General features: G+C 45.9%; 1 protein-coding gene across 1 annotated transcript in view; it reads left to right on the top strand.

Annotated features, from left to right (window-relative positions):
- The window catches only part of LOC135568153 (uncharacterized), a 44,842-nt gene that overhangs the window by 12,204 nt on the left and 12,949 nt on the right, over positions 1-19,689 (top strand). Inside the window, exons 2-4 of the mRNA XM_065015123.1 lie at positions 3,728-3,956; positions 4,258-4,355; positions 4,819-4,941. Of these exons, the coding sequence (XP_064871195.1) occupies positions 3,728-3,956; positions 4,258-4,355; positions 4,819-4,941 (450 nt within the window). The remainder of the gene's footprint in view (positions 1-3,727; positions 3,957-4,257; positions 4,356-4,818; positions 4,942-19,689) is intronic.

Raw genomic sequence — 19,689 nt, 5'->3', positions numbered from 1 at the left:
CAGCAGATACAGAGGAAGGTAGAGAGGAGGGAGTGGAAGGATGATAGAACGTGACTTTAACAGCAGATACAGAGGAAGGGAGTGGAAGGATGATAGAACGTGACTTTAATAGCAGATACAGAGGAAGGTAGAGAGGAGGGAGTGGAAGGATGATAGAGAGAGAGGTAGAGAGGAGGGAGTGGAAGGATGATAGAACGTGACTTTAACAGCAGATACAGAGTCGAAGGTAGGAGGGAGTGGAAGAGATAGTGCTAAAGATTTAAATGTAAATGTAAATGGCAGATAGAGAGGAGGGAGTGGAAGGATGATAGAACGTGACTTTAACAGCAGATACAGAGGAAGGTAGAGAGGAGGGAGTGGAAGGATGATAGAACGTGACTTTAACAGCAGATACAGAGGAAGGTAGAGAGGAGGGAGTGGAAGGATGATAGAACGTGACTTTAACAGCAGATACAGAGGAAGAGGAGGGAGTGGAAGGATGATAGAACGTGACTTTAACAGCAGATACAGAGGAAGAGGAGGGAGTGGAAGGATGATAGAACGTGACTTTAACAGCAGATACAGAGGAAGGTAGAGAGGGAGTGGAAGGATGATAGAACGTGACTTTAACAGCAGATACAGAGGAAGGTAGAGAGGAGGGAGTGGAAGGATGATAGAACGTGACTTTAACAGCAGATACAGAGGAAGGTAGAGAGGAGGGAGTGGAAGGATGATAGAACGTGACTTTAACAGCAGATACAGAGGAAGGTAGGGAGGAGTGGAAGGATGATAGAACGTGACTTTAACAGCAGATACAGAGGAAGGTAGAGAGGGAGGAGTGGAAGGATGATAGAATGTGACTTTAACAGCAGATACAGAGGAAGAGGAGGGAGTGGAAGGATGATAGAACGTGACTTTAACAGCAGATACAGAGGAAGGTAGAGAGGAGGGAGTGGAAGGATGATAGAACGTGACTTTAACAGCAGATACAGAGGAAGGTAGAGAGGAGGGAGTGGAAGGATGATAGAACGTGACTTTAACAGCAGATACAGAGGAAGGTAGAGAGGAGGGAGTGGAAGGATGATAGAACGTGACTTTAACAGCAGATACAGAGGAAGGTAGAGGAGGGAGGGATGATAGAACGTGACTTTAACAGCAGATACAGGAAGGTAGAGAGGAGGGAGTGGAAGGATGATAGAACGTGACTTTAACAGCAGATACAGAGGAAGGTAGAGAGGAGGGAGTGGAAGGATGATAGAACGTGACTTTAACAGCAGATACAGAGGAAGGTAGAGAGGAGGGAGTGGAAGGATGATAGAACGTGACTTTAACAGCAGATACAGAGGAAGAGGGGGAGTGGAAGGATGATAGAACGTGACTTTAACAGCAGATACAGAGGAAGGGAGTGGAAGGATGATAGAACGTGACTTTAATAGCAGATACAGAGGAAGGTAGAGAGGAGGGAGTGGAAGGATGATAGAACGTGACTTTAACAGCAGATACAGAGGAAGGTAGAGAGGAGGGAGTGGAAGGATGATAGAACGTGACTTTAACAGCAGATACAGAGGAAGGTAGAGAGGAGGGAGTGGAAGGATGATAGAACGTGACTTTAACAGCAGATACAGAGGAAGGTAAGAGAGGGAGGGAGTGGAAGGATGATAGAACGTGACTTTAACAGCAGATACAGAGGAAGGTAGAGAGGAGGGAGTGGAAGGATGATAGAACGTGACTTTAACAGCAGATACAGAGGAAGAGGTAGAGGGAAGGATGATAGAACGTGACTTTAACAGCAGATACAGAGGAAGGTAGAGAGGAGGGAGTGGAAGGATGATAGAACGTGACTTTAACAGCAGATACAGAGGAAGGTAGAGAGGAGGGAGTGGAAGGATGATAGAACGTGACTATAACAGCAGATACAGAGGAAGGTAGAGAGGAGGAGTGGAAGGATGATAGAACGTGACTTTAACAGCAGATACAGAAGGAAGGTAGAGAGAACGAGGGAGTGGAAGGATGATAGAACGTGATAGAACTATAAACAGCAGATACAGAGGAAGAGAAGGTAGAGAGGAGGAGTGGAAGGATGATAGAACGTGACTATAACAGCAGATACAGAGGAAGGTAGAGATAAAGGGAGTGGAAGGATGATAGAACGTGACTTTAACAGCAGATACAGAGGAAGGTAGAGAGGAGGGAGTGGAAGGATGATAGAACGTGACTTTAACAGCAGATACAGAGGAAGGTAGAGAGGAGGAGTGGAAGGATGATAGAACGTGACTTTAACAGCAGATACAGAGGAAGGTGGAAGGATGAGGAGGGAGGACACAGGAGCGGAAGGATGATAGAACGTGACTATAACAGCAGATACAGAGGAGAGGTAGAGAGGAGGGAGTGGAAGGATGATAGAACGTGACTTTAACAGCAGATACAGAGGAAGGTAGAGAGGAGGGAGTGGAAGGATGATAGAACGTGACTTTAACAGCAGATACAGAGGAAGGTAGAGAGGAGGGAGTGGAAGGATGATAGAACGTGACTTTAACAGCAGATACAGAGGAAGGTAGAGAGGAGGGAGTGGAAGGATGATAGAACGTGACTTTAACAGCAGATACAGAGGAAGAGAAGGTAGAGAGGAGGGAGTGGAAGGATGATAGAACGTGACTATAACAGCAGATACAGAGGAAGGAAGAGAGAGGAGGGGAAGGATGATAGAACGTGACTTTAACAGCAGATACAGAGGAAGGTAGAGAGGAGGGAGTGGAAGGATGATAGAACGTGACTTTAACAGCAGATACAGAGGAAGGTAGAGAGGAGGGAGTGGAAGGATGATAGAACGTGACTTTAACAGCAGATACAGAGGAAGAGAAGGTAGAGAGGAGGGAGTGGAAGGATGATAGAACGTGACTATAACAGCAGATACAGAGGAAGAGAAGGTAGAGAGGAGGGAGTGGAAGGAAGATAGGTCCTCCGGGAAGTTTAGTTTTCCTCCATTTTCACTCAGCTGCCCACCTCCCTGTTCTGTAAGCTATACCCCCTCTAGACCAAGACAGGTAACCTGTGATCTCTATATATATCCTCTAGACCAAGACAACTAACCTGTGGTCTCTATATATATCCTCTAGACCAAGACAACTAACCTGTGGTCTCTATATATATCCTCTAGACCAAGACAACTAACCTGTGATCTCTATATATATCCTCTAGACCAAGACAACTAACCTGTGGTCTCTCTATATATATATATCCTCTAGACCAAGACAGGTAACCTGTGATCTCTATATATATCCTCCAGACCAAGACAACTAACCTGTGATCTCTCTCTCTATATATATATATATATATATATATATCCTCTAGACCAAGACAACTAACCTGTGGTCTCTCTATATATATATATCCTCTAGACCAAGACAGGTAACCTGTGATCTCTATATATATCCTCTAGACCAAGACAACTAACCTGTGGTCTCTCTATATATATATATATATATCCTCTAGACCAAGACAACTAACCTGTGGTCTCTATATATATCCTCTAGACCAAGACAACTAACCTGTGATCTCTATATATATCCTCTAGACCAAGACAACTAACCTGTGATCTCTATATATATCCTCTAGACCAAGACAACTAACCTGTGGTCTCTCTATATATATATATCCTCTAGACCAAGACAACTAACCTGTGATCTCTATATATATCCTCTAGACCAAGACAACTAACCTGTGATCTCTATATATATATATCCTCTAGACCAAGACAACTAACCTATGGCAGTACCTGAGGAGGAGCGGCCTGTCGGTGCGTCAGGAGCTCTTCCTTCCCAGGCTAGTCTTCCTCGCCCCAGACTGCCAGCTGGATGAAGAGTTGCGGAAGAGGAGGGAGCTGGTCTCCCACAGTCAAATAGATGAGTTCCTCCGCTCCTTCAGAGAGGGCTATGTAGCCTGGATATCAGACGCCCTGACTCCTGCCTGGCTGTCTGGTGAGTGGAGGAGGCGTTGTGACTTTTTGGGTCACAAATACTTTTTTTTTCTAATTTTTTTGTAAATAAAAATGGATGTGTTGGATAAGAAAAGACTTTAAACTGTCATATTTCCCCAAAATATAGTGAAATAAGGGAGCTTTTCAATATTTCTAAGCTAATCCATATTTACTACTGTTAGCCTAGTCTGCCCTTCATTGCTTGCTGTACTGCTGAAGGTAGACAGAGATGCACATTTGCATGTGTTTTAAGCGTTTTGTAAATCCTGTGTTTTTTTGTTGGTTTCCTCCATGTCCTGCAGGTCACCTGTCGTACCGTCAGATAGGTGAGCTGAAACAAGTGGTGAGGAAAATGGGGACCTGGGACCTGGTCAGACTACAGGGAGGAGAGCAGCTCAAGGTGGCTTTTACAACTTGATAGATATTAATAATAATAATTAGTATCTGACATTTCGCAGACGCTTTTATCCTAAACCACAAACAGGTGTGTGTGTGTGTGTGTGTGACTGTGTGTGTGACTGTGTGTGTGACTGTGTGTGTGACTGTGTGTGTGTGTGTGTGTACATTATAAATATGGTTGGCCCCGGGAATCGAACCCACAATCCGGGAGGTACCAGCGCCGTGCTCTACCAACGGAGTCACTCAGGACTCCCATAGCCTTGTATTTCTACATTTTATTAATAATTGATTATAATACAAATAATTAGTAATAATTAGAATAATAATTAGAATAAAAATAATAATGTGAAAGCTACTTTCTAGTGCTGTACTGAAACCAAAAGACACCTATTACTTTTTTTGTTTTACCGTGAAGTGTGTCATGAATGTGTTTAAATTAAAGTTTGTCTGTACTTGGTTTGAAGGGAGACTTCCGGAGCTGTCCTTACATCGCTCTGAACCGCCAGGAGACTGACACCATGGAGTTCTTCAAGATCAAAACCCTGTCTGCTAATTCGCTGTGGGCTCTGCTGGGACACGCCCCTCAGGTTGGTGCACCCCGCCCCGCTGCCGTCGTGACAACTAGTATTGAGCTGTGATTGGTTGATGCTGTTGTGATTCTGCTCACTGACTGAAAGACCCAATACAAGGGCTTAGAAAGAGGAGTGGCTTGCCTCTACAACTCCTTGGCCAGACTAGGATCTGAAATCGGGGGCAGAGAAGAGTGAAAAGCCTGTGTTAGGGATGGGGGTTTTAGGGTTCCCGAGTGACTCAGCGGTCTAAGGCACTGCATCTCAGCGCAAGAGGCTTCACCACAGACCCTAGTTCGATCCCGGGTTGTATCACAACCGGCCATGATCGGGAATCCCATAGGGCGGCGCACAATTGGCTCAGAGTCGTCTGTGTATTTTCTGCTGCTCCAGTTGGCCTTTATCCAAACCTGATAGTCATTCTGACCGAGTGCTTAGGAACCCTTACTGCTGTACTAAGATGGAACAGGAATTCAAATACATTTCGACTGTGGAATTCAGTTGCACTTCGACTGTGGAATTCAGTTGCACTTCGACTGTGGAATTCAGTTGCACTTCGACTGTGGAATTCAGTTGCACTTCGACTGTGGAATTCAGTTGCACTTCGACTGTGGAATTCCGTTGCACTTCGACTGTGGAATTCAGTTGCACTTCGACTGTGGAATTCAGTTACATTTCGACTGTGGAATTCAGTTGCACTTCGACTGTGGAATTCAGTTGCACTTCGACTGTGGAATTCAGTTGCACTGTGGAATTCGACTGTGGAATTCAGTTGCACCGCTGCACTCGACCGTGGAATTCCGTTGCACTTCGACTGTGGAATTCCGTTGCACTTCGACTGTGGAATTCCGTTGCACTTCGACTGTGGAATTCCGTTGCACTTCGACTGTGGAATTCCGTTGCACTTCGACTGTGGAATTCCGTTGCACTTCGACTGTGGAATTCCGTTGCACTTCGACTGTGGAATTCCGTTGCACTTCGACTGTGGAATTCAGTTGCACTTCGACTGTGGAATTCAGTTGCACTTCGACTGTGGAATTCACGCAACATATTGCAGTGATTGCTTCATTATTTTATTTTAAATGATATTTGCTCAGTTGGCAGTATTATGTTGAATATTTCTGCTTCTTGATTCAGATTTCCGACTTACACAATACAACTAACAGAAATGTATTTTATAGCTGATATAGCTTTTTTGGTGGGAAGGGTAGGGCTGTGGCGGTCACCAAATTTCGTTGAACGGTGATTGACCCGTTAATTAACATAAACCCATTTAGCATCTCCTGGCTTCCACACAGCCCACAAGCCACTGATGCAGACCTTTGGAAGGAACATCTACATTTTAAAAAGTCTAATAAATCCATGTAATATAGTCGACCTACACCATAAATCCATGTAATATAGTCTACACCATCACAATAAATCCATGTAATATAGTCTACCTACACCATCACAATAAATCCATGTAATATAGTCTACCTACACCATCACAATAAATCCATGTAATATAGTCTACCTACACCATCACAATAAATCCATGTAATATAGTCTACCTACACCATCACAATAAATCCATGTAATATAGTCTACACCATCACAATAAATCCATGTAATATAGTCTACACCATCACAATAAATCCATGTAATATAGTCTACCTACACCATCACAATAAATCCATGTAATATAGTCTACCTACACCATCACAATAAATCCATGTAATATAGTCTACCTACACCATCACAATAAATCCATGTAATATAGTCTACACCATCACAATAAATCCATGTAATATAGTCTACACCATCACAATAAATCCATGTAATATAGTCTACCTACACCATCACAATAAATCCATGTAATATAGTCTACCTACACCATCACAATAAATCCATGTAATATAGTCTACACCATCCCAATAAATCCATGTAATATAGTCTACACCATCACAATAAATCCATGTAATATAGTCTACACCATCACAATAAATCCATGTAATATAGTCTACACCATCACAATAAATCCATGTAATATAGTCTACCTACACCTTCACAATAAATCCATGTAATATAGTCTACCTACACCTTCACAATAAATCCATGTAATATAGTCTACACCATCACAATAAATCCATGTAATATAGTCTACACCATCACAATAAATCCATGTAATATAGCCTACACCATCACAATAAATCCATGTAATATAGTCTACACCATCACAATAAATCCATGTAATATAGTCTACACCATCACAATAAATCCATGTAATATAGTCTACACCATCACAATAAATCCATGTAATATAGTCTACACCATCACTATAAATCCATGTAATATAGTCTACACCATCACAATAAATCCATGTAATATAGCCTACCTACACCATCACAATAAATCCATGTAATATAGTCTACCTACACCATCACAATAAATCCATGTAATATAGTCTACACCATCACAATAAATCCATGTAATATAGTCTACACCATCACAATAAATCCATGTAATATAGTCTACACCATCACAATAAATCCATGTAATATAGTCTACACCATCACAATAAATCCATGTAATATAGTCTACACCATCACAATAAATCCATGTAATATAGTCTACACCATCACAATAAATCCATGTAATATAGTCTACACCTTCACAATAAATCCATGTAATATAGTCTACACCTTCACAATAAATCCATGTAATATAGTCTACACCATCACAATAAATCCATGTAATATAGTCTACACCATCACAATAAATCCATGTAATATAGTCTACACCATCACAATAAATCCATGTAATATAGTCTACCTACACCATCACAATAAATCCATGTAATATAGTCTACACCATAAATCCATGTAATATAGTCTACACCATCACAATAAATCCATGTAATATAGTCTACACCATAAATCCATGTAATATAGTCTACACCATCACAATAAATCCATGTAATATAGTCTACACCATAAATCCATGTAATATAGCCTACACCATAAATCCATGTAATATAGTCTACACCATAAATCCATGTAATATAGCCTACACCATAAATCCATGTAATATAGTCTACACCATAAATCCATGTAATATAGTCTACACCATCACAATAAATCCATGTAATATAGTCTACACCATCACAATAAATCCATGTAATATAGTCTACCTACACCATCACAATAAATCCATGTAATATAGTCTACCTACACCATCACAATAAATCCATGTAATATAGTCTACACCATCACAATAAATCCATGTAATATAGTCTACACCATCACAATAAATCCATGTAATATAGTCTACACCATCACAATAAATCCATGTAATATAGTCTACACCATCACAATAAATCCATGTAATATAGTCGACCTACACCTTCACAATAACTCCATTATTTATTTTAGACAAGTCTAAAGAAACGGCTGTGGGCTAGAATTCCATGGCTTTATTTTATTTTATTTTATAGTATGAAGAAAACAATTGAACGTAGCTGAATGAAATGGAAAGGATATTTTCTCCAAACCGTTTGAGGAAGGCGCACGTAGCAGTAAAATGGAAAGGATATTTTCTCCAAACCGTTTGAGGAAGGCGCACGTAGCAGTAGGCTTACGAGCGCGAATGTTTCATTAGCGGGATAACGCCATTTATCAGAAGAGACCGCAGATGTGATTATGCATCTCATGCTTTGTTATAAAGGTGCATTTTAATGGTGAAAATGATCTTCCCCCAAACTGGAAACTCACGTGCTGCATATGTATCCCAGTTAGGCTCTACACCCCCTTGTTAGGCTCTACACCCCCTTGTTAGGCTCTACACCCCCTTGCTAGGCTCTACACCCCCTTGTTAGGCTCTACACCCCCAGTTAGGCTCTACACCCCCTTGTAAAGCGGATTAACGTATGCCAGTTAGGCTCTACACCCCCAGTTAGGCTCTACACCCCATTGTAAAGTGGATTAATGTATCCCAGTTAGGCTCTACACCCCTAGTTAGGCTCTACACCCCCTTGTAAAGCAGATTAATGTATCCCAGCTAGGCTCTACACCCCCAGTTAGGCTCTACACCCCCAGTTAGGCTCTACACCCCCTTGTTAGGCTCCTTGTTAGGCTCTACACCCCTTGTTAGGCTCTACACCCCCTTGTTAGGCTCTACACCCCCAGTTAGGCTCTACACCCCCAGTTAGGCTCTACACCCCCAGTTAGGTTCTACACCCCCAGTTAGGCTCTACACCCCCTTGTTAGGCTCTACACCCCCTTGTTAGGCTCTACACCCCCAGTTAGGTTCTACACCCCCAGTTAGGCTCTACACCCCCTTGTTAGGCTCTACACCCCCAGTTAGGCTCTACACCCCCTTGTAAAGTGGATTAATGTATCCCAGTTAGGCTCTACACCCCCAGTTAGGCTCTACACCCCAGTTAGGCTCTACACCCCTTGTTAGGCTCTACACCCCTTGTAAAGTGGATTAATGTATCCCAGTTAGGCTCTACACCCCCAGTTAGGCTCTACACCCCAGTTAGGCTCTACACCCCTAGTTAGGCTCTACACCTCCTTGTTAGGCTCTACACCCCCAGTTAGGCTCTACACCGCCAGTTAGGCTCTACACCCCTAGTTAGGCTCTACACCCCTTGTAGCAGATTAATGTATCCCAGTTAGGCTCTACACCCCCAGTTAGGCTCTACACCCCTTGTTAGGCTCCTTGTTAGGCTCTACACCCCTTGTTAGGCTCTACACCCCTTGTTAGGCTCTACACCCCCAGTTAGGTTCTACACCCCCAGTTAGGCTCTACAACCCCTTGTAAAGTGGATTAATGTATCCCAGTTAGGCTCTACACCCCCAGTTAGGCTCTACACCCCCTTGTTAGGCTCTACACCCCCTTGTTAGGCTCTACACCCCCTTGTTAGGCTCTACACCCCCAGTTAGGCTCTACACCCCCTTGTAAAGTGGATTAATGTATGCCAGTTAGGCTGTACACCCCCAGTTAGGCTCTACACCCCCTTGTAAAGTGGATTAATGTATGCCAGTTAGGCTCTACACCCCCAGTTAGGCTCTACACCCCCAGTTAGGCTCTACACCCCCTTGTTAGGCTCTACACCCCCTTGTTAGGCTCTACACCCCAGTTAGGCTCTACACCCCCTCGTTAGGCTCTACACCCCCAGTTAGGCTCTACACCCCCTTGTTAGGCTCTACACCCCCAGTTAGGCTCTACACCCCCTTGTAAAGTGGATTAATGTATCCCAGTTAGGCTCTACACCCCCAGTTAGGCTCTACACCCCCAGTTAGGCTCTACACCCCTTGTTAGGCTCTACACCCCCTTGTAAAGTGGATTAATGTATCCCAGTTAGGCTCTACACCCCCAGTTAGGCTCTACACCCCAGTTAGGCTCTACACCCCTTGTAAAGGGGATTAATGTATGCCAGTTAGGCTCTACACCCCCAGTTAGGCTCTACACCCCCAGTTAGGCTCTACACCCCCAGTTAGGCTCTACACCCCCTTGTTAGGCTTTACACCCCCAGTTAGGCTCTACACCCCCTTGTAAAGTGGATTAATGTATCCCAGTTAGGCTCTACACCTCCTTGTTAGGCTCTACACCCCCAGTTAGGCTCTACACCGCCAGTTAGGCTCTACACCCCTAGTTAGGCTCTACACCCCCTTGTAGCAGATTAATGTATCCCAGTTAGGCTCTACACCCCCTTGTTAGGCTCTACACCCCCAGTTAGGCTCTACACCCCCAGTTAGGCTCTACACCCCCTTGTTAGGCTCCTTGTTAGGCTCTACACCCCCTTGTTAGGCTCTACACCCCCTTGTTAGGCTCTACACACCCAGTTAGGCTCTACACCCCCAGTTAGGTTCTACACCCCCAGTTAGGCTCTACACCCCCTTGTAAAGTGGATTAATGTATGCCAGTTAGGCTCTACACCCCCAGTTAGGCTCTACACCCCCAGTTAGGCTCTACACCCCCTTGTAAAGTGGATTAATGTATGCCAGTTAGGCTCTACACCCCCAGTTAGGCTCTACACCCCCAGTTAGGCTCTACACCCCTTGTAAAGTGGATTAATGTATCCCAGTTAGGCTCTACACCTCCTTGTTAGGCTCTACACCCCCAGTTAGGCTCTACACACCCTTGTTAGGCTCTACACCCCCTTGTTAGGCTCTACACCCCCAGTTAGGCTCTACACCCCCTTGTAAAGTGGATTAATGTATGCCAGTTAGGCTCTACACCCCCAGTTAGGCTCTACACCCCCTTGTAAAGTGGATTAATGTATCCCAGTTAGGCTCTACACCTCCTTGTTAGGCTCTACACCCCCAGTTAGGCTCTACACCCCCAGTTAGGCTCTACACCCCCAGTTAGGCTCTACACCCCCTTGTAAAGTGGATTAATGTATCCCAGTTAGGCTCTACACCTCCTTGTTAGGCTCTACACCCCCTTGTTAGGCTCTACACCCCTTGTTAGGCTCTACACCCCCTTGTTAGGCTCTACACCCCCTGTTAGGCTCTACACCCCCTTGTTAGGCTCTACACCCCCAGTTAGGCTCTACACCCCTTGTAAAGTGGATTAATGTATGCCAGTTAGGCTCTACACCCCCAGTTAGGCTCTACACCCCCAGTTAGGCTCTACACCCCCAGTTAGGCTCTGCACCCCCTTGTTAGGCTCTACACCTCCTTGTTAGGCTCTACACCTCCTTGTTAGGCTCTACACCCCCAGTTAGGCTCTACACCCCCAGTTAGGCTCTACACCCCCTTGTTAGGCTCTACACCCCCTTGTAAAGGGGATTAATGTATGCCAGTTAGGCTCTACACCCCCAGTTAGGCTCTACACCCCCAGTTAGGCTCTACACCCCCAGTTAGGCTCTACACCCCCAGTTAGGCTCTACACCCCCAGTTAGGCTCTACACCCCCAGTTAGGCTCTACACCCCCTTGTAAAGCGGATTAATGTGCTTCATTTTAAGAAGTGATTTGGACACATTTATGGACTAGACTACATGAGGTGTGATACTAACCTTATAGGACTATGGACTAGACTACATGAGGTGTGATACTAACCTTATAGGACTATGGACTAGACTACATGAGGTGTGATACTAACCTTATAGGACTATGGGCTAGACTACATGAGGTTTGATACTAACCTTATAGGACTATGGACTAGACTACATGAGGTGTGATACTAACCTTATAGGACTATGGACTAGGCTACATGAGGTGTGATACTAACCTTATAGGACTATGGACTAGGCTACATGAGGTGTGATACTAACCTTATAGGACTATGGACTAGACTACATGAGGTGTGATACTAACCTTATAGGACTATGGACTAGACTACATGAGGTGTGATACTATGATACAATTTTAAAGGCTATTGTCACCCATCAGACTATTCTTGATTTGATCTTGTCTTTACATGTACTAAATAATACATGTGTGGAATTAGTTTTGATTTAGAATGGACCATTATCATGCACCTGTCTCAGAACAGGGGGTAAAATACATGTGGCCGCTACCTCACTGTGGCCGCTACCTCACTGTGGCCGCTACCTCACTGTGGCCGCTACCTCACTGTGGCCGCTACCTCACTGTGGCCGCTACCTCACTGTGGCCGCTACCTCACTGTGGCCGCTACCTCAGGTCCTGGAGATTACAGCTGTCCTCACTGTGGCCGCTACCTCACTGTGGCCGTTACCTCAGGTCCTGGAGATTACAGCTGTGCTCACTGTGGCCGCTACCTCACTGTGGCCGTTATCTCAGGTCCTGGAGATTACAGCTGTCCTCACTGTGGCCGTTACCTCAGGTCCTGGAGATTACAGCTGTCCTGTGGCCGTTACCTCACTGTGGCCGCTACCTCAGGTCCTGGAGATTACAGCTGTCCTCACTGTGGCCGCTACCTCAGGTCCTGGAGATTACAGCTGTCCTCACTGTGGCCGCTACCTCAGGTCCTGGAGATTACAGCTGTCCTCACTGTGGCTGTTACCTCAGGTCCTGGAGATTACAGCTGTCCTGTGGCCGTTACCTCACTGTGGCCGCTACCTCACTGTGGCCGCTACCTCACTGTGGCCGTTACCTCAGGTCCTGGAGATTACAGCTGTCCTCACTGTGGCCGCTACCTCAGGTCCTGGAGATTACAGCTGTCCTCACTGTGGCCGCTACCTCAGGTCCTGGAGATTACAGCTGTCCTCACTGTGGCCGTTACCTCAGGTCCTGGAGATTACAGCTGTCCTGTGGCCGTTACCTCAGGTCCTGGAGATTACAGCTGTCCTGTGGCCGCTACCTCAGGTCCTGGAGATTACAGCTGTCCTGTGGCCGTTACCTCACTGTGGCCGTTACCTCAGGTCCTGGAGATTACAGCTGTCCTCACTGTGGCCGTTACCTCAGGTCCTGGAGATTACAGCTGTCCTCACTGTGGCCGTTACCTCACTGTGGCCGTTACCTCACTGTGGCCGTTACCTCAGGTCCTGGAGATTACAGCTGTCCTCACTGTGGCCGTTACCTCAGGTCCTGGAGATTACAGCTGTCCTCACTGTGGCTGTTACCTCACTGTGGCCGTTACCTCAGGTTGTCTTCTGTATTTAGTTTGATAGCAGCCCAATTTTTTTTCACTTTCCTGATTTGGAAAAGTTTTCTGAAGAATGTGTTTGGTCCAGTAATAAAACACAAAGATGAAAACCGTGGTGGAAATTACCATCGTTTTCAGATTTATTTTCTTCCCATAATTGGAAAAAAAAGGCTCTTGAAAGAAAAGCCAGTGAGATTTGAAATAATTATCTCCAGTGTGTGTGTATAGAAACCCCTCGCCGCAGAGTGTGTAGGAGTCCTCTGAGCTTGGGCAATTACACGAAGACAAGTGCTGCGGAGTCCCAGGTGTCTGTTCTTCGCTATAGCAGTGTAGCACAGCGGGCACTGTAGTACCCACTCACAGAGCACCAGACCGGTGATGAACGCTACCCTTTTTATGTAACGGTGGCTAATTAAAACTCTGTCGTTCTATTATCTCTGTCGTTCTGTTATCTCCGTCGTTCTGTTATCTCCGTCGTTCTGTTATCTCCGTCGTTCTGTTATCTCCGTCGTTCTGTTATCTCCGTCGTTCTGTTATCTCCGTCGTTCTGTTATCTCCGTCGTTCTGTTATCTCCGTCGTTCTGTTATCTCTGTCGTTCTGTTATCTCCGTCGTTCTGTTATCTCCGTCGTTCTGTTATCTCCGTCGTTCTGTTATCTCCGTCGTTCTGTTATCTCCGTCGTTCTGTTATCTCCGTCGTTCTATTATCTCCGTCGTTCTATTATCTCCGTCGTTCTATTATCTCCGTCGTTCTATTATCTCCGTCGTTCTATTATCTCCGTCGTTCTATTATCTCTGCTGAGCGCATACCTCCATCACTCCAGAGCCACGGTGAAGAGTACGGCGGAGAGATCCCATGTCCGTCTGTATTGAAGATAACTCAATAGGCCTGGTGGATGTTATTCATCTGTCTACTGTGTATTCAGTCCATCCAGGCCCCCTTCTCCTCCTTGTAGTACGATGCCCTCTTTTTGTTCATTGGGTGAAACATTAACATGTGGAAATCCATGTTTTAGATGTAACACAACGGTTAGAAGATGAGGACGTCTGCAGTTGTAGTCAGAATTGACTATTAATATATTTGAATACGTTTTTTTTTTAAATGCCGTCAATTCTCTTTTTTGAACCTTTTTATTTAACTAGGCATGTCTGTTAAGAACAAATTCTTATTTTCAATGACGGCCTACCGGGGAACAGTGGGTTAACTGCCTTGTTCAGGTGCAGAAACCACTAGGCTACCTCCTACCCACTGTCCAGGGGCCACGGGTCTGTATCATATCCTACCCACTGTCCAGGGGCCACGGGTCTGTATCATATCCTACCCACTGTCTAGGGGACACAGGTCTATCATATCCTACCCACTGTCTAGGGGACACAGGTCTATCATATCCTATCCACTGTCTAGGGGACACGGGTCTGTATCATACCCTACCCACTGTCCAGGGGACACAGGTCTATCATATCCTACCCACTGTCTAGGGGACACGGGTCTGTATCATATTCTACCCACTGTCTAGGGGACACAGGTCTATCATATCCTACCCACTGTCTAGGGGACACGGGTCTATCATATTCTACCCACTGTCCAGGGGCCACAGGTCTGTATCATATCCTGTCCTCTAACCACAAGGCTACCTGCCACCCCCTCTAACCACTAGGTCTGTATCATATCCTACCCACTGTCCAGGGGCCACGGGTCTGTATCATATTCTACCCACTGTCCAGGGGACACAGGTCTATCATATCCTACCCACTGTCCAGGGGACACAGGTCTGTATCATATCCTACCCACTGTCTAGGGGCCACGGGTCTGTATCATACCCTACCCACTGTCTAGGGGACACGGGTCTGTATCATATCCTACCCACTGTCTAGGGGACACGGGTCTGTATCATATCCTACCCACTGTCCAGGGGCCACGGGTCTGTATCATATCCTACCCACTGTCCAGGGGCCACAGGTCTATCATATCCTACCCACTGTCTAGGGGCCACAGGTCTGTATCATATCCTACCCACTGTCCAGGGGCCACAGGTCTGTATCATATCCTACCCACTGTCCAGGGGCCACAGGTCTGTATCATATCCTACCCACTGTCTAGGGGCCACAGGTCTGTATCATATTCTACCCACTGTCCAGGGGCCACAGGTCTGTATCGTATCATATCCTACCCACTGTCCAGGGGCCACAGGTCTGTATCATATCCTACCCACTGTCTAGGGGCCACAGGTCTGTATCATATCCTACCCACTGTCCAGGGGCCACAGGTCTGTATCATATCCTACCCACTGTCCAGGGGCCACAGGTCTGTATCATATCCTACCCACTGTCTAGGGGCCACAGGTCTGTATCATATTCTACCCACTGTCCAGGGGCCACAGGTCTGTATCGTATCATATCCTACCCACTGTCCAGGGGCCACAGGTCTGTATCATATCCTGTCCTTTAACCACAAGGCTACCTGCCCCCCCCACACTCTAACCACTAGGTCTGTATCATATCCTACCCACTGTCCAGGGGCCCCAGTCACATGCATACTAAAACACTCGGTGTATTGTAACGTTCTGTTATTGCTCTGAGTTGATGATGTCATCCCCGCAGTTGATTTCTCCATTGTCTGTCTATGCGATCTAGTAGTCCTAGGTTACTACTGGCTCCCAAAATGCCACCCTAATACCTAATTGGGTCCTGGTCAGAAGTAGTGCACTGAATAGGGTGCGGTGTGGGACACACGACGTAGATTCTAATTCAGAACCCTGTTCCCATCTGTTACGTTGAATCCCCACATAAACCAGTTAACAGACACTTTGGCCCATTTCCTTTTTTTGTGTGTGTGTCTGTTGTCTTGATTATCAGCCGTTTAATAATGCTCAGCATCAATATGCTCTTTTTAAACCCCCCATTTTGCTTTAGTTAATGGAGTCGCAGAGAGGCGGTCAGTGAATTGCTCTGGGGGTTAATGACATTAAGATATGTTTGTAAAGGGCTAAATTAAATCAGTCGTAGATTGTAGCTCCGTCAAGTCATGCCAGACAACCAGACAACCCCATTGAAGAAAGAGAGCGGGGGGGAGAGAGGGAGAGGGGGGAGATTCCTACTCTAACCTCCTCCAGTATCCCTGCAGCAAATGCACTTATGTTGTAGGGACATAAAGTAAATGGGTCTGGGACGTGAATGGAGCTAAATGGTTATTGGTGCTAGCTGGGTCTCTACTGGCTTCCGGCTGGTCCTGTTATCCCTGTTGCTTCATCGGTTTACGCTGCTGCTGCTACTGTCATATCCATCACTCCAGTATCCCTGTCCCCTTCCCCCTATACATATCCATCACTCCAGTATCCCTGTCTCCTTCCCCCTATACATATCCATCACTACAGTATCTCTGTCTCCTTACCCCTATACATATCTACCTCCATCACTCCAGTATCCCTGTCTCCTTACCCCCTATACATATCTACCTCCATCACTCCAGTATCCCTGTCTCCTTACCCCTATACATATCTACCTCCATCACTCCAGTATCCCTGTCTCCTTTCCCCCTATACATATCTACCTCCATCACTCCAGTATCCCTGTCCCCTTCCCCCTATACATATCTACCTCCATCACTCCAGTATCCCTGTCCCCTTCCCCCTATACATATCTACCTCCATCACTCCAGTATCCCTGTCTCCTTACCCCCTATACATATCTACCTCCATCACTCCAGTATCCCTGTCTCCCCTTCCCCTCCATATACATATCTACCTCCATCACTCCAGTATCCCTGTCCCCTTCCCCCCCTGTCTCTCCTTACCCCCTATACATATCCATACATATCTACCTCCATCACTCCAGTATCCCTGTCTCCTTTCCCTATACATATCTACCTCCATCACTCCAGTATCCCTGTCTCCTTCCCCCTATACATATCTACCTCCATCACTCCAGTATCCCTGTCCCCTTCCCCCATATACATATCTACCTCCATCACTCCAGTATCCCTGTCTCCTTACCCCCTATACATATCTACCTCCATCACTCCAGTATCCCTGTCCCCTTCCCCTATACATATCTACCTCCATCACTCCAGTATCCCTGTCTCCTTTCCCCCATATACATATCTACCTCCATCACTCCAGTATCCCTGTCTCCTTCCCCTATACATATCTACCTCCATCACTCCAGTATCCCTGTCCCCTTCCCCCTATACATATCTACCTCCATCACTCCAGTATCCCTGTCTCCTTACCCCCTATACATATCTACCTCCATCACTACAGTATCCCTGTCTCCTTACCCCCTATACATATCTACCTCCATCACTCCAGTATCCCTGTCTCCTTCCCCCTATACATATCTACCTCCATCACTCCAGTATCCCTGTCCCCTTCCCCCTATACATATCTACCTCCATCACTCCAGTATCCCTGTCTCCTTACCCCTATACATATCTACCTCCATCACTCCAGTATCCCTGTCTCCTTCCCCTATACATATCTACCTCCATCACTCCAGTATCCCTGTCCCCTTCCCCCTATACATATCTACCTCCATCACTCCAGTATCCCTGTCCCCTTCCCCCTATACATATCTACCTCCATCACTACAGTATCCCTGTCTCCTTACCCCCTATACATATCTACCTCCATCACTCCAGTATCCCTGTCTCCTTACCCCTATACATATCTACCTCCATCACTCCAGTATCCCTGTCTCCTTACCCCTATACATATCTACCTCCATCACTCCAGTATCCCTGTCTCCTTACCCCCTATACATATCTACCTCCATCACTCCAGTATCCCTGTCTCCTTACCCCCTATACATATCTACCTCCATCACTCCAGTATCCCTGTCTCCTTACCCCTATACATATCTACCTCCATCACTCCAGTATCCCTGTCCTCCTTACCCCTATACATATCTACCTCCATCACTCCAGTATCTCCTTACCCCCTATACATATCTACCTCCATCACTCCAGTATCCCTGTCTCCCTTACCCCTATACATATCTACCTCCATCACTCCAGTATCCCTGTCTCCTTACCCCTATACATATCTACCTCCATCACTCCAGTATCCCTGTCTCCTTACCCCTATACATATCTACCTCCATCACTCCAGTATCCCTGTCTCCTTACCCCCTATACATATCTACCTCCATCACTCCAGTATCCCTGTCTCCTTCCCCCTATACATATCTACCTCCATCACTCCAGTATCCCTGTCTCCTTACCCCTATACATATCTACCTCCATCACTCCAGTATCCCTGTCTCCTTACCCCTATACATATCTACCTCCATCACTCCAGTATCCCTGTCTCCTTACCCCTATACATATCTACCTCCATCACTCCAGTATCCCTGTCTCCTTACCCCCTATACATATCTACCTCCATCACTCCAGTATCCCTGTCTCCTTACCCCCTATACATATCTACCTCCATCACTCCAGTATCCCTGTCCCCTTCCCCCTATACATATCTACCTCCATCACTCCAGTATCCCTGTCTCCTTCCCCCTATACATATCTACCTCCATCACTCCAGTATCCCTGTCCCCTTCCCCCTATACATATCTACCTCCATCACTCCAGTATCCCTGTCCCTTCCCCCTATACATATCTACCTCCATCACTCCAGTATCCCTGTCTCCTTCCCCCTATACATATCTACCTCCATCACTCCAGTATCCCTGTCTCCTTACCCCCTATACATATCTACCTCCATCACTCCAGTATCCCTGTCCCCTTCCCCCTATACATATCTACCTCCATCACTCCAGTATCTCTGTCTCCTTACCCCTATACATATCCATCACTACAGTATCCCTGTCCCCTTACCCCTATACATATCTACCTCCATCACTCCAGTATCCCTGTCTCCTTCCCCCTATACATATCTACCTCCATCACTCCAGTATCCCTGTCTCCTTACCCCTATACATATCCATCACTACAGTATCCCTGTCTCCTTACCCCTATACATATCCATCACTACAGTATCCCTGTCTCCTTACCCCTATACATATCCATCACTACAGTATCCCTGTCTCCTTCCCCCTATACATATCCATCACTACAGTATCCCTGTCTCCTTACGCCTATACATATCTACCTCCATCACTACAGTATCCCTGTCTCCTTCCCCCTATACATATCTACCTCCATCACTACAGTATCCCTGTCTCCTTCCCCCTATACATATCCATCACTACAGTATCCCTGTC

The sequence above is a fragment of the Oncorhynchus nerka genome, unplaced genomic scaffold (genome assembly GCF_034236695.1).
Source record: "Oncorhynchus nerka isolate Pitt River unplaced genomic scaffold, Oner_Uvic_2.0 unplaced_scaffold_1674, whole genome shotgun sequence".
Taxonomy (NCBI): Eukaryota; Metazoa; Chordata; class Actinopteri; order Salmoniformes; family Salmonidae; genus Oncorhynchus; species Oncorhynchus nerka.
This window is presented reverse-complemented; position numbering and strand designations above follow the sequence as displayed.